At 49.0% G+C, this 15,439-nt stretch overlaps 1 protein-coding gene across 1 annotated transcript in view; it reads right to left on the bottom strand.

The window, feature by feature from the left end:
- Positions 1–15,439, bottom strand: part of LOC148043420 (mannan-binding lectin serine protease 1-like) — a 78,370-nt gene that overhangs the window by 35,196 nt on the left and 27,735 nt on the right. The window contains 7 exon segments of the mRNA XM_087725022.1: positions 3,046–3,124; positions 5,103–5,182; positions 5,185–5,220; positions 6,658–6,805; positions 8,618–8,814; positions 12,049–12,180; positions 13,128–13,305. Coding sequence (XP_087581148.1) covers positions 3,046–3,124; positions 5,103–5,182; positions 5,185–5,220; positions 6,658–6,805; positions 8,618–8,814; positions 12,049–12,180; positions 13,128–13,305 — 850 coding nt within the window.

The following is a 15,439-nucleotide window of genomic DNA, read 5'->3' as shown; positions in this document are numbered from 1 at the left end:
CACAGGGAGGCCGAGGGGCCCAGACCACTTCCTCCTCCATGGGCTCCCGGCTCAGGCCGCTGCGGAATCTGAGTCCTCGTTTATCGAGATCTTTTTCTCGGTCAGCTCGGCTTCGGCCACTGTGGCAAAGGCAAAAGGGGAAAAATGGAGGGATGGAAGGGAAGGAGGAAGAAAGAGAGAGGGAGGAGGGAGAGAGGGAGGAAGGAAGGAAAGGAGGAGGTGGAAAGGAAGAAGGGAGGGAGAGAAGGTGGGAGGGAGGGAGGAAGAAGGAAGGAAGGCAAGGAGGAGGTGGAAAGGAAGAAGGGAGGGAGAGAAGGTGGGAGGGAGGAAGGAAGGAGGAAGGAAGGAAGGAAAGGAGGAGGTGGAAGGGAAGAATGGAGGGAGAGAAGGTGGGAGGGAGGGAAGGAGGGAGGAAGAAGGAAGGAAGGAAAGGAGGAGGTGGAAGGGAAGAAGGGAGGGAGAGAAGGTGGGAGGGAGGACGAAGGAAGGAAAGGAGGAGGAGAAAGGAAGAAGGGAGAGAGAGAAGGTGGGAGGGAGGGAGGAAGAAGGAAGGAAGGAAGGAAAGGAAGAGGTGGAAGGGAAGAAGGGAGGGAGAGAAGGTGGGAGGGAGGAAGGAAGAAGGAAGGAAGGAAGGAAAGGAAGGGAAGGGAAGGGAAGAAGGAGGGGAGAGAAGGTGGGAGGGAGGAAGGAGGGAGGAAGAAGGAAGGAAGGAAAGGAGGAGGTGGAAGGGAAGAAGGGAGGGAGAGAAGGTGGGAGGGAGGACGAAGGAAGGAAAGGAGGAGGAGGAAAGGAAGAAGGGAGGAGAGAAGGTGGAGGGAGGGAGGAAGAAGGAAGAAGGGAAGGAGGAGGTGGAAAGGAAGAAGGGAGGGAGAGAAGGTGGGAGGGAGGGAGGAAGAAGGAAGAAAGGAAGGAAGGAAGGAGGAGGAGGAAAGGAAGAAGGGAGGGAGAGAGAGGTGGGAGGGGGAAGAAGGAAGGTAGGAAGGAAGGAAAGGAGGAAGAAAGAGGGAACTAGGAGGAAGAGAGGGAGGAAGTAGAGGGAATGGAAGGAAGGGAAGGTGGGTGGGAGGGAGAAGGAAGGATGGAAGAAGGCAGGAAGAAAAACGGGAGGGAGGAAGAAAGAAAGAAAGGAGGGCCGGACGGACAGAACAAGAGAGGAGGGAAGGAAGGAAGGAAGGGCAGAAAGAGAGAGAAAGGAAGGGGAGCTCGTGAGAACATGCATCATGCAAACCGTCAGAAGCCGCACCAGCAAAAAGCATCCCGGCGTTAAACTGATTGCGAAAGGAAGGCACAAACTGGAAGCTTCCTGCGGTTGGTTCTGGCGCAGAATGACGGAAAACAGAGGATTCCTCCATCGCCCCCCCCTTCCCCCCTTGGCGTTAAGGGAAAAGGGCACCATGGCGTACCTTGTGGGCCGTTGGAGGTGCTGCCCTCTCCCCCCCCCCGGCGGAGGTCTGGATGGGCAGATAGCACTGGCATTACGACCATAAACTGAACCCTGCAATTTGTTACGGCTGAGAAGCAGTCATGACGCCAGTCAAAATGGTCGTAACAATGGAACAACACCCACTTAATGACCATGTTGCCGAACCACGCTTCCTATTATTCTACTATTTTCTATGGTGGAAAATGGGAGGGGGGATTGTATGGAGTTAGATGCTAGGTAGCCATAACAACATTCTTTCCAGAAAGCCAAGGTCGTCCTTTGTCTCTGCACCTCTGCACCTGACCGGATCTGGGATGGGGGAAACTGCCAGCAGGGCAGTGGGAGATTGGACCATGGGGTGGTCTTGTGGGTAGCGGAGGAAAGATCTTGAACTTCCAAGTGGGAGGGGAAAACAGGGAAGCTTTCCGATTCGGGTTTCCCCAGATGTGCCAACATGGCTCTCTTCATCAATTGGAACTTTGAGGAATTCTTTGCCTCGGACTCTGATTTAATTTCGGATGCTATTTGGAACCTGACATTAACCCGAATCTGACACTGGGAACTCTGAGGGGGAAGAAGGAATGGATATGGCAGAGAGAGAGAAAGAAAGAAAGAAAGAGACAGGAGAGGAGAGAGAGAGAGAGAGGGCGGGAGGAAGAGAGAGACGGAGAGAGAGAGGGGGAAGAGCGAGAGGAAGAGAGAGAGGGGGGAGGAAGAGAGAGAGTAAGAGAGAGAAAGAAGAGGGAGAAAGAAAGAGAAAGAGAGAGAGAGAGAGAAGGAGAGAGAGGGGGGAGGGAGGAAGAGAGAGAGCGAGAGTGAGAGCGAGAGAGAGAGAGGGAGGAAGAGAGAGAAGGAGGAAGAGCGAGAGTAAGAGAGAGAGGGGGGAAGAAGAGAGAGAGTAAGAGAGAGAGAGAGAGAGAAGAGGTAGAGAGAAAGAAAGAGAGAGAGAGAAGAAGAGAGAGGGGGGGGGAGGAAGAGAGAGAGAGTGAGAGGGGAGGAAGAGAGAGAGGGAGGGAGGAAGAGAGAGAGAGTAAGAGAGAGAGAGAGAGAGAGAGAAGAGAGAAAGAGACACAGAGAGAAAGAAAGAATGGGGGAGCTTGGGCTATCTGTCAGTCCTCAGACAGAGAGTCAAGAGCCCCCAGGTCTGGAGGGGGCTGACGAGGAAGAGGAGGAACATCTGGGTCCAATGCCTGATGCGCGGATGCACAGAATGCAGAGGAGAGGAGAGCCGTGGAAATCTGTGGGCCGGTCCTTGGGACGGAAGAGCCACCGCTGCTAGCGAAGCCCCACCCTAACTCTGGGGATAAAAGGCAGGGGGCGGAGATGAATAGATGGGACAGGCAACTATTCATCTTCTGAATGGACGGAATTCGTAGCCTACGAGGGAAACTTTTTTGCTGGGGCTGCCGAACAAAGGAATTTTTTGAGTTCACTTCCGAGGGTTTGTTGTGTTTGGGGAGCTGGGTCAGAACCCCTGTGCGCTTGTCCATCCGAGTTGAAACCCCTGAAGGAGATTCGACCGTGCCAACCAACCTTGCCCACACGGGTGGGCAAAGCCACCGACCCTGGGACCCCGTCGGATCCCCCTCCCGTTGCTGAAGACCGCCAAACCGGCACCTTACTTTTGCACTCCGGCACTCGGCTGCTCCACACGCCGTCCTTCATGCATTCCATCTGGAAGGTCTCGCTCTCCACGTCGTCCTGAAAGAGAGGCAGAAAAAGGCTGATTCTCACAGCTGGGAGACGGTTTATTTCGTTTCACTGCAGGCAGGCCTCGGCTGACGGCCACAAGGGGAGGACAGAATTTACGTCGCTAAGTGAGGAATTTAAGTCGCAGATGAACAGATGCGTGGCAAAGCCCCGAAAATCAGATGGCCACTGGATGGCTGTGCGCACGCGTGGGAGAACTGAGCTGGGGTGACGGCACCCGCCATAAGTTTTACCATCAGGGGTCCAGGGTCTTCTGCCTAAGACCTCCAAGGTCCTTTCCAACTCTCAATTCTATGAAACAAATTCTCTTCTCTTCTCTTCTTCATTCCAATAGGTTCTGTTCTGTTCTATTCTATTCTTCATTCAAATATGTCGTATTCTGTTCTATTCTATTCTGTTCTATTCTTCCTTCCAATATGTTCTGTTCTGTTCTTCATTCCAATACTGTTCCTGTTCTGTTCTATTCTATTCTTCATTCCAATAGGTTCTGTTCTGTTTTATTCTATTCTTCATTCCAATATGTTCTGTTCTGTTCTATTCTTCATTCAAATATGTCATATTCTGTTCTATTCTATTCTGTTCTGTTCTATTCTTCATTCCAATAGGTTCTGTTCTGTTCTATTCTATTCTTCATTCAAATATGTCGTATTCTGTTCTATTCTGTTCTGTTCTATTCTTCATTCCAATATGTCATATTCTGTTCTATTCTATTCTGTTCTGTTCTGTTCTTCATTCCAATACTGTTCCTGTTCTGTTCTATTCTATTCTTCATTCCAATAGGTTCTGTTCTGTTCTATTCTATTCTTCATTCAAATATGTCGTATTCTGTTCTATTCTTTCTGTTCTGTTCTATTCTTCATTCCAATATGTTCTGTTCTATTCTGTTCCATTCTATTCTTCCTTCCAATATGTTCTGTTCTATTCTGTTCCATTCTATTCTTCCTTCCAATATGTTCTGTTCTGTTCTTCATTCCAATACTGTTCCTGTTCTGTTCTATTCTATTCTTCATTCCAATAGGTTCTGTTCTGTTTTATTCTATTCTTCATTCCAATATGTTCTGTTCTGTTCTATTCTTCATTCAAATATGTCATATTCTGTTCTATTCAATTCTGTTCTGTTCTTCATTTCAATATGTTCTGTTCTGTTTTATTCTATTCTTCATTCCAATATGTTCTGTTCTGTTCTATTCTTCATTCAAATATGTCATATTCTGTTCTATTCAATTCTGTTCTGTTCTATTCTGTTCTCTTCTCTTCTTCATTCCAATATGTTCTGTTCTATTCTATTCTTCATTCCAATATGTTGTATTCTATTCTGTTCTGTTCTATTCTTCATTCAAATATGTTGTATTCTATTCTATTCTTCATTCAAATATGTTGTATTCTGTTCTATTCTGTTTTTGTTCTATTCTATTCTTCATTCAAATATATTCTGTTCTGTTCTGTTCTATTCTGTATTCTATTCTATTCTATTCTATTCTATTCTATTCTGTATTCTGTTCTGTTCTATTCTATTCTGTATTCTGTCCTATCCTATCCTATCCTATCCTATCCTATTCTATTCTATCCTATCCTATCCTATCCTATCCTATCCTATCCTATCCTATCCTATCCTATCCTATCCTATCCTATCCTTCTAAGTCTTAATACTGTTATTTCATTGGTTCGCTGCCTGGAGACCCTGGGACCAGAGGCGTGACTATCAAAACCACCTTGCCAACCAATAAATTAAGATGCATTGTGGGGAGTGTGAATTGAGTTGGATTTGCACCATTTACCTGGCCGAGCGTGTGTGATTAGAAATGGAAGGAAAGTCTGCCTCTTTTCAGACCGTGGGAGGTTTAGCCTCTGCACTGAGATAGACTGCTCATGCCCAGGGAGGCTCCACCACAGGGCAAGCAGTAACCTTTCATGCCCGAACGTGGGTAAGCTCCGTTTCTCTTGATTTCTCTTCCGGGGGTCCACCTACCTTCACCACGTTGTATCCCGGATTGCAGCTAATCACAACCTGGTCCTTGAAGGTGTAGGTGGCTTGGGAGGGCTCCAGTTTCCATGGATGGGGGGATCCAGGAGTGGACACGCATCCCCTGTGTTTAAGAGGGGGGACAAGCAGAGAGGACAAGGGGAAAGGGACGGTCTTGGTTTGAACAACCCCAGAGTTACACATTTTCTGAAGTGCCTTTGCCACACAAAAATCCTATTTTTAAAAAATGCAAAATTTATAGCGTCTTTAGGTGAGTTAGGGTTAGGGTGAGTTCTAGTCCCGCCTTAGGCATGAAAGCCAGCTGGGTGACTTTGGGCCAATCACCAGGAGACGGTGAGTTCTAGTCCCGCCTTAGGCATGAAAGCCAGCTGGGTGACTTTGGGCCAATCACCAGGAGACGGTGAGTTCTCGTCCCGCCTTAGGCATGAAAGCCGGCTAGGTGACTTTGGGCCAATCACCAGGAGACGGTGAGTTCTAGTCCCGCCGTAGGCATGAAAGCTCACTGGGTGACTTTCTGCCAATCACCAGGAGATGGTGAGTTCTAGTCCCGCCTTAGGCATGAAAGCTCACTGGGTGACTTTCTGCCAATCACCAGGAGACGGTGAGTTCTAGTCCCGCCGTAGGCATGAAAGCCGGCTGGGTGACATTGGGCCAATCACCAGGAGATGGTGAGTTCTAGTCCCGCCTTAGGCACGAAAGCCGGCTGGGTGACTTTGGGCCAATCACCAGGAGACGGTGAGTTCTAGTCCCGCCTTAGGCATGAAAGCTCACTGGGTGACTTTCTGTCAATCATCAAGAGACGGTGAGTTCTAGTCCCGCCTTAGGCATGAAAGCTCACTGGGTGACTTTGGGCCAATCACCAGGAGACGGTGAGTTCTAGTCCCGCCTTAGGCATGAAAGCTCACTGGGTGACTTTCTGTCAATCATCAAGAGACGGTGAGTTCTAGTCCCGCCTTAGGCATGAAAGCTCACTGGGTGACTTTGGGCCAATCACCAGGAGACGGTGAGTTCTAGTCCCGCCTTAGGCATGAAAGCTCACTGGGTGACTTTGGGCCAATCACCAGGAGACGGTGAGTTCTAGTCCCGCCTTAGGCATGAAAGCTCACTGGGTGACTTTCTGTCAATCATCAAGAGACGGTGAGTTCTAGTCCCGCCTTAGGCATGAAAGCCAGCTGGGTGACTGGGCCAATCACCAGGAGACGGTGAGTTCTAGTCCCGCCTTAGGCATGAAAGCTCACTGGGTGACTTTCTGTCAATCATCAAGAGACGGTGAGTTTCTAGTCCTGCCTTAGGCATGAAAGCCGGCTGGGTGACCTTGGGCCAATCACCAGGAGACGGTGAGTTCTAGTCCCGGAAAAAAAAGCCTTGAGTTATTTATAAAAATATTAAAGGCAGGCTAAATAAACATGATTGGGAATTGTTTGGCTGGCTGGGGAATTCCGGGAGTTCCCATCTTAAGTTTCCTGAGATTGGGCAACATTCGTCTAGATGACCTCAAAGGGGCCTTCCAGCCTTTAGGCTCCAGGGTTATATAGTTTACCTGTGGTCGTGTAGGTTAATTTCCACCCTCGGTTCTCTCCCGAATTATCACTGTGGAACAGGATTTGAACTTGGTTGCTCTGGGTTTCGATTCGCCCCGGAGACTTTTCTCCGCAAAAGGGCCCAAGTTCTTTCGACCCAGTTTTGACCTGTCAAGCGATAAAGCCAAGGTTTATGAGGTCCCCAGAGAGTGCGCAGAGTGCAAAGAAGAGCAGCTAAGACGATCAAAGGCCTGGAGGATAAAACATATGAAGAACGGTTGCAGGAACTGGGAATGTCTAGTTTAATGGAAAGAAGGACCAGGGGAGACATGATAGCATCTTCCAATCTCTCAGGGGCTGCCCCAAAGAAGAGGGAGTCAAACTGTTCTCCAAAGCACCTGAGGGCAGGACAAGAAGCAATGGGTGGAAACTAATCAGGGAGAGAAGCAACTTAGAACTAGGGAGAAACTAACCGTGGGGACAATTACAGGTTAAGATTGCAACCATTCATTCAGTGACGGCTCAAAGTTATAACAGCACTGGGGAAAAAAAAGTGACATCCACAGTTTCTAACACTTTGATGCTCTCTGAGCTGGGTGGTTTTCTTGCAAACGTTTCATGACCGGACTAGGGAATATCATCAATGCTGTAAGGGAGGAGGGATTTGTTCCCTGTTTATATACCATATAACCTCTCTTTTCCAGCCCTCCTCCTCCTCCTCCTCCTCCTCCTCCTCCTCCTCCTCCTCCTCCTCCTCCTCCCTCCTCCTCCTCCTCCTCCTCCTCCTCCTCCTCCTCCTCCCTCCTCTCCTTCATAAATCCCTCTCCCTTCTACAATTGATGATGTTACCTAGTTGGGTCATGAAACGTCTGCAAGGAAACCACCCAGCTCAGAGAGCACCCAGGATGAGCAATTCTAATCCTCCTCCTCCTCCTCCTCCTCCCTCTCCTCTTCCTCCTCCTCCTCCCTCTCCTCTTCCTCTCCACAAATCCTTTTCCCTTCTAGCACTGATGATGTTACCTAGTTGGATAATAAAACATCTGTAAGAAAACCACCAAGCTCAGAGAGAGTACCAAAAACTCCTTTTCCTCCTCCTCCTCCTCCTCCTCCTCCTCCTCCTCCTCCTCCTCCTCCTCCTCCTCCTCCTCCTCCTCCTCCTCCTCCTCCTCCTCCTCCTCCTCCTTTCCACAAACCCTTCCTCCTCCTAGCACTGATGATGTTACCTAGTTGGATAATAAAACATCTGTAAGAAAACCACCAAGCTCAGAGGAGAGTACCAAAAACTCCTTTTCCTCCTCCTCCTCCTCCTCCTCCTCCTCCTCCTCCTCCTCCTCCTCCTCCTCCTCCTCCTCCTCCTCCTCCTCCTCCTCCTCCTCCTCCTCCTCCCTCCTCTCCTTCATAAATCCCTCTCCCTTCTAGCACTGACGATGTTACCTAGTTGGGTCATGAAACGCCTGCAAAGAAACCACCCGGCTCAGAGAGCACCAAGGATGAGCCAATTCTAATCCTCCCCTCCTCCTCCTCCTCCCTCTCCTCTTCCTCTCCACAAATCCTTTTCCCTTCTAGCACTGATGATGTTACCTAGGTGGGTCATGAAACGTCTTCAAGAAAACCACAAAGCTCAAGAGAGCATCGAGGACCCCACAATATTTTTCTTCTTCCTCCCCCTTATCTACCTCCTCCTTCCTCCTCCCCTTCCTCCTCCTCCTTTCCACAAATTCCTCTGCCTTCTAGCACTGATGATGTTACCTAGCTGGGTCATGAAATGTCTGCAAGAAAACCTCCCAGCTCAGAGAGCACCAAGGACCCCGCACAATCCTCTTCCTCCCTTCTAGCACTGATGATGTTCCCTAGTTGGGTTATGAAATGCCCGGAAGAAAACCACGCAGCTCAGGGCGCACCCAGGACCCCCCTCCCCAGTGCAGCAACTCTTTCCCCTCTGCTGCCATTCTGGGACTCCCATGGATTGAAAGCCCTGACCTTAATGTAATCGTAGGGACAGGTCACCTCCGGGTGATCCTCGATGTCGAAACTGTCATCAAACTGGAGTGTAATGAAAAATCCTTCCTCCAAGCCAATGCGGTATCCGCAGTCGGAGCTTTTGGGGTAGGGGTTGGGGAAATCGGGGCTGTGGATCACCCCGCTCCTCTGGGTGAAGAGGTTGCTGCTGCATTCCACTGTAAAAGACACACACACACACAGATCACAACATTAACCTGGTTAGTTTTGGTTGACGGCGTGACGGTCACAAGCCACGTTTTTCAATGCCATCGTAACGTCCAGTGGTCTCTGAACGAACTGTTGTAAGTTAAGGACTGTCTGTCATACTTTGGAATCTGCAGGGAGAATCAAACCATTTGTGCAACTGGCTTTTCTTTCGAAGATGTTTCGCTTCTCATCCAAGGAGCTTCTTCTGCCCTGATTTGGATGGTGGGCAAGGGAAGGATTGATGCTCCTTGCAGGCAGCTGGTCATTTGCATCCTTTTTAGAGGGTCGTTGAGGCCACTTGGAGATTTACCCTGTGTTCTTAGGGTCAACTGAGTGGTGCACCTGGGTGTGGAGCCTCACCGACCTCATCTATCTCCGGTCTACAACATGGTCCTTTCAGCCCGTTCCAAGAAGGCTCCACTCGCATTTGCACCACTCAGGTGACCCTGAGGACACAGAGAAACCTCCAAGTGGCCTCAACGACCCTCTCAAAGGATGCAAATAACCAGCTTTGTCTGCAAGGAGCATCAATCCTTCCATTTCTCCACCATCCAGTCAGAGCTGAAGAAGCTTCTTGGAGGAGAAGCAAAACATCTTCAAAAGGAAAAACAAGGAAGTCCAATTGTCTCCTTTCTATCTACAGACTTTTAGCTACTCAATTTTGGATGAAGACCCTTGGAAAGAAGTGGGAGTAGGAAGGGATTTCCAGAGGGGAAAATTGCAGACTACAGGAACCGAGGTGGCGCAGTGGCTACTTCAGCTGACTGCAGTTCGGCTGTTCAAATCTCACTGGCTCAGGGTTGACTCAGCCTTCCATCCTTCCGAGGTGGGTAAAATGAGGACCCGGATTGTTGTTGGGGGCAATATGCTGAGTCTGTAAACCGTTTAGAGAGGGCTGAAAGCCCTATGAAGCGGTATAGAAGTCTAACTGCTATTGCTATTCCTTCCTTCTCCCTGTATCCCTCCCTCCATCCCTTTTCCTTCCTTCCTTCCTTCTCCCTCTATCTCTCTCTCCATCCTTTTCCTTCCTTCCTTCCTTCCTTCAAGGTTGACTCAGCCTTCCATCCTTCCGAGGTGGGTGAAATGAGGACCCGGATTGTTGTTGGGGACAATATGCTGAGTCTGTAAACCGTTTAGAGAGGGCTGAAAGCCCTATGAAGCGGCATATAAGTCTAACTGCTATTGCTATTCCTTCCTTCTCCCTCTATCCCTCCCTCCATCCTTTTCTTTCCTTCCTTCCTTCTCCCTCTATCTCTCTCTCCATCCTTTTCCTTCCTTCCTTCCTTCCTTCCTTCCTTCCTTCCTTCCTTCCTTCCTTCCTTCCTTCCTTCCTTCCTTCCTTCAAGGTTGACTCAGCCTTCCATCCTTCCGAGGTGGGTAAAATGAGGACCCGGATTGTTGGGGGCGATATGCTGACTCTGTAAACCGCTTAGAGAGGGCTGAAAGCTCTATGAAGCGGTATATAAGTCTAACTGCTATTGCCATTGCTATAACCATTTGCACCACTCAGGTGACCCTGAGGACACAGAGAAACCTCCCAAGTGTCCTCAACGACCCTCTCAAAGGATGCAAATGACCAGCTGTCTGCAAAGAGGGTCAATCCTTCCATTCCCAACCATCCACTCAGAGCTGAAGAAGCTCCTTGGAGGAGAAGCGAAACGTCTTCAGAAGGAAAAACAAGAAAGTCCAGTTATCTCCTTTCTATCTACAGACTTATAGCTACACAATTTTGGATGAAGAGTGGGAGTAGGAACAGGGGAAAAAATGCAGACTACAGGAACCATTTGCACCCCTCAGGGGACCCTGAGGACACAGAGAAACCTCCAAGTGGCCTCAACGACTCCCTAAAAAGGATGCAAATGACCAGCTGTCTGCAAGGAATATGAATCCTGAGGGTCACCTGAGGACACAGATAAACCTCCAAGTGGCCTCAATGACCCTCTCAAAGGATGCAAATGACCAGCTGTCTGCAAGGAATATGAATCCCGAGGGTCACCTGAGGACACAGATAAACCTCCAAGTGGCCTCAATGACCCTCTAAAAAGGCTGCAAATGACCAGCTGTCTGCAAGGAATATTAATCCTGAGGGTCACCTGAGGACACAGAGAAACCTCCAAGTGGCCTCAACGACTCTCTAAAAGGCTGCAAATGACCAGCTGTCTGCAAGGAATATGAATCCTGAGGGTCACCTGAGGACACAGATAAACGTCCAAGTGGCCTCAATGACCCTCTAAAAAGGCTGCAAATGACCAGCTGTCTGCAAGGAATGTGAATCCTGAGGGTCATCTGAGGACACAGGTAAAACCTCCAAGTGGCCTCAACGACCCTCTAAAAGGATGCAAATGACCAGCTGTCTGCAAGGAATATGAATCCTGAGGGTCACCCGAGGACACAGATAAACCTCCAAGTGGCCTCAACGACCCTCTAAAAAGGCTGCAAATGACCAGCTGTCTGCAAGGAATGTGAATCCTGAGGGTCATCTGAGGACACAGGTAAAACCTCCAAGTGGCCTCAACGACCCTCTAAAAGGCTGCAAATGACCAGCTGTCTGCAAGGAATATGAATCCTGAGGGTCACCTGAGGACACAGATAAACGTCCAAGTGGCCTCAATGACCCTCTAAAAAGGCTGCAAATGACCAGCTGTCTGCAAGGAATGTGAATCCTGAGGGTCACCCGAGGACACAGATAAACCTCCAAGTGGCCTCAACGACCCTCTAAAAAGGCTGCAAATGACCAGCTGTCTGCAAGGAATATGAATCCTGAGGGTCACCCGAGGACACAGATAAACCTCCAAGTGGCCTCAACGACCCTCTAAAAAGGCTGCAAATGACCAGCTGTCTGCAAGGAATATGAATCCTGAGGGTCACCCGAGGACACAGATAAACCTCCAAGTGGCCTCAACGACCCTCTAAAAAGGCTGCAAATGACCAGCTGTCTGCAAGGAATATGAATCCTGAGGGTCACCTGAGGACACAGAGAAACCTCCAAGTGGCCTCGATGACCCTCTAAAAGGATGCAAATGACCAGCTGTCTGCAAAGAGGGTCAATCCTTCCTTTCCCCACCATCCAAATCAGAGCTGAAGAAGCTTCTGGGATGAGAAGCAAAAAGTCTTCACAAAAAAAAAAACCCCTAGAAAGTCCATTTGCCTCCTGAAAAAAAAAGACACCTTTTGAGACAAGAGGGCAGGTGAGGATTCCTTACCTTTGCAAGTCCGGTTGTCCGAGTGGAGAATGTAGCCGAAGCGGCAGGAACAATAATAGCCCCCGATGTAGTTGTGGCAGTGATGGTCGCAAGCCAATTCCTCGTCGTTGTTCTCCGAACATTCGTCGATATCTGTGACGGGACACCAGGGGCACCTCGAATCAAAACCATAGCTAGCAGAGCCAAGGTGGCGCAGTGGTTAAATGCAGCACTGCAGGCTACTGCTAGATCAGCAGTTCAGCGGTTCAAATCTCACCGGCTCAGGGTTGACTCAGCCTTCCATCCTTCCGAGGTGGGTAAAATGAGGACCCGGATTGTTGTTGGGGGCGATATGCTGACTCTGTAAACCGCTTAGAGAGGGCTGAAAGCCCTATGAAGCGGTAGATAAGTCTAACTGCTATTGCTATTGATATCTATCTATCTATCTATCTATCTATCTATCTATCTATCTATCTATCTATCTATCTATCTATCTATCTATCTATCTATCATCTATCTATCTTCTATATCTATCTTATCTATTATCTATCCATCCAAGGCTCAGGGTTGACTCAGCCTTCCATCCTTCCGAGGTGGGTAAAATGAGGACCCGGATTGTTGTTGGGGGCGATATGCTGACTCTGTAAACCGCTTAGAGAGGGCTGAAAGCCCTATGAAGCGGTATATAAATCTAACTACTATTGCTATTGCTATTGCTAGCAGATCTTCATTTTGGCTGAACGGAGAAATGGTGGTTGTGGGGGGGTTGGGTGGGGTGGGGGGGGGTTCCTCCTTAAGGCTGATCCAATCAACCAAGATAAAGAGGGTCGTTTTTGGCTATGGTGCTGGGCCAGAAACCAGGAGACGGGAGTTCTAGTCCCGCCTCCACCAGGAAAGCCAGGTGACACAATTTGGGCTGTTCACTAGGGGAGGGTGAGTTGTCGCCCGCCTTAGCCATGAAAGCCAGCTGGGTGACTTTGGGCCACCAGGAGGTCATCTAGTCCACCCTCCCCCCTACCACCTAAGCATTTCTCCTTGTACTGAGTTCCGGTGTCAGCCCCCAGATGGGGGAAGAAACCAATCAAGGCATCCAAACTCACCCACGGCGGCGTAGTGGGCGTCGAAGCCCGTGAACCGTTCCTCGTTGGAAAAGTCAGACCGGAAAGTCAGACTCATTTGTGATCCCGGAGATGTGATTGGCTCTCGTCCGGGAGTCTGTTCCGGATCTCGGTCCTCTTTCCCACAGAAGGTCGCCAAGACCTGATCCTCTGACTCGACCTGTGGGACATCCGGAGAAAACAAAATGTCCATCTGTTTCAATGCAGACATAACAGGACGACCTTTGTCTGATTATGGATTAACAGAGTTGGAAGGGTCCTTGGAGGTCATCTAGTCCAACCCCCTAGACCCTACAACATTTCTGACAGAGGGCAGTCCAGTCTCTCCTTGAAAGCCTCCACGGATGGAGCTCCCACAATTTCTGAAGGCAACTTCTGTTCCATGGGTTGATTGTTCTCACTGTCAGAAAATTCCTCCTTATTTCTAGGTTGAATCTCTCCTTGGTCAGTTTCCATCCATTCTTCCTTCTCTGGCCTTCGGGGGCTTTGGAGAATAGCTTTTCCCCCCTCCTCTCTGGGGCAGCCCCTCAAATATTGGAAGATGCTCTCCTCTCTTCCCTGGTCCTTCTCTTCCCTAGACCAGCCATGCCTCTCTTTTTTCTGTTTTTATTATTTTTTCCTTCCTTCCTTCCTTCCTTCCTTCCTTCCTTCCTTCCTTCCTTCCTTCCTTCCTGCCTTCCCTCCCTCCTTCTGTCCTCCTTTCCTTCCTTCCATCCCTCCCTCCCTCCTTTCCAACTTTCTCTTCTTTCCTTCCTTCCTTCCTTCCTTCCTTCCTTCCTTCCTTCCTTCCTTCCTTCCCTCTTTTTCATTTTTGGGCTTGGAGAATAGCCTGATCTCCTCCTCTCTGTAGCAGCCCCTCAAATATTGGAAGATGCTCTTCTGTCTCCCCTGGTCCTTCTCTTCCCTAGGCTAGCCATGTCTCTCTCTTTTCTTTTTTTATTATTTTTTTCTTCCTTCCATCCTTCCCTCCCTCCCTCCCTCCTTCTGTTCTCCTTTCCTTCCTTCCTTCCTCCCTCCCTCCCTCCCTCCCTCCTCTGTTCTCCTTTCCTTCCTTCCTTCCATCCCTCCCTCCCTCCCTCCCTTCCAACTTATTTTTTTATTTCTTTCTTTCCTTCCTTCCTTCCTTCCTTCCCTCCCTCCCTCTTTCTCATTCTTGGGCTTTGAAGAATAGCTTGATCCCCTCCTCTCCTGGGCAGCCCCTCAAATATTGATGCTCTCCTGTCTCCCCTGGTCCTTCTCTTCTCTAAACAAGCCATGTCTCTTTTTTTCTTTTTTCATTATTTTTTCCTTCCTTCCATCCCTCCCTCCCTTCCACCTTCCACCTTCTTTCTCTCTCTCTCTCTCTCTCTTTCTTGTGCTTTGGAAAATAGCTTCCTCTCTGGGGCAGCCCCTCAAATATTGGAAGATGCTCTCCTGTCTCCCCTGGTCCTTCTCTTCACTTGTCTGATTTTCCTCTTCTGAAGAATGCAGGCAGTCCTCGACTTACGGCCACGATTGAGCCCAATGTTTTTGTTGCTAAGCGAGACAGTCATTGAGTTTTGCCCCATTTTACAACCTTTTTTTTGCCACCATTGTTAAGTGAACCGCAGCAGTTGTTAAGTTAGTAACACGGTCGCTAAGTGAATCCGGCTTCCCCAATGCCTTTGCTTGGCATGAGGTTGCAAAAGGGGGAATCCTGTAACCCTGGGACTCTGCGACCGTCATAAGTATGAGTCAGTTGCCAAGTGTACCTGAATTCTGATCGCAGGACCCCAGGGGTGCTGTGACGGTCGTAAGTGTGAAAAACGGTCATGCCATTTTTCTCACTGCCGTTGTAACTTTGAACGGTTGCTAAATGAATGTCGATGGCGACCTGTATTCCGCAGAGGAGAATTGAAACTTTATCCACTCAGCCTGAATCCAATTTCTGGGTTAGCATAAGATCCTGAAGTTTAAACTCAGGAAATTTAAGAGTATACATCACTATAGCAATAGCAATAGCAGTTAGACTTATCTACCGCTTCCTAGAGCTTTCAGCCCTCTCTAAGCGGTTTACAGAGTCAGCATATCCCCCTAACAACAATCCGGGTCCTCATTTTACCCACCTCGGAAGGATGGAAGGCTGAGTCAACCTTGAGCCGGTGAGATTTGAACAGCCGAACTGCAGAACTGCAGTCAGCTGAAGTAGCCTGCAGTGCTGCATTTCACCACTGCGCCACTTCGGCTCATACACTATCATTATCACTTTTTATTTAACTATACCTATTATCACTGAATTTAACTAAGTTTAGCCAGTTTTAAATTATATTCTTCCA

Source organism: Thamnophis sirtalis, unplaced genomic scaffold, assembly GCF_051295495.1.
Source record: "Thamnophis sirtalis isolate CommonGarterSnake01/CBP01778 unplaced genomic scaffold, rThaSir2_p1.2 scaffold_11, whole genome shotgun sequence".
Classification (NCBI taxonomy): domain Eukaryota; kingdom Metazoa; phylum Chordata; class Lepidosauria; order Squamata; family Natricidae; genus Thamnophis; species Thamnophis sirtalis.
This window is presented reverse-complemented; position numbering and strand designations above follow the sequence as displayed.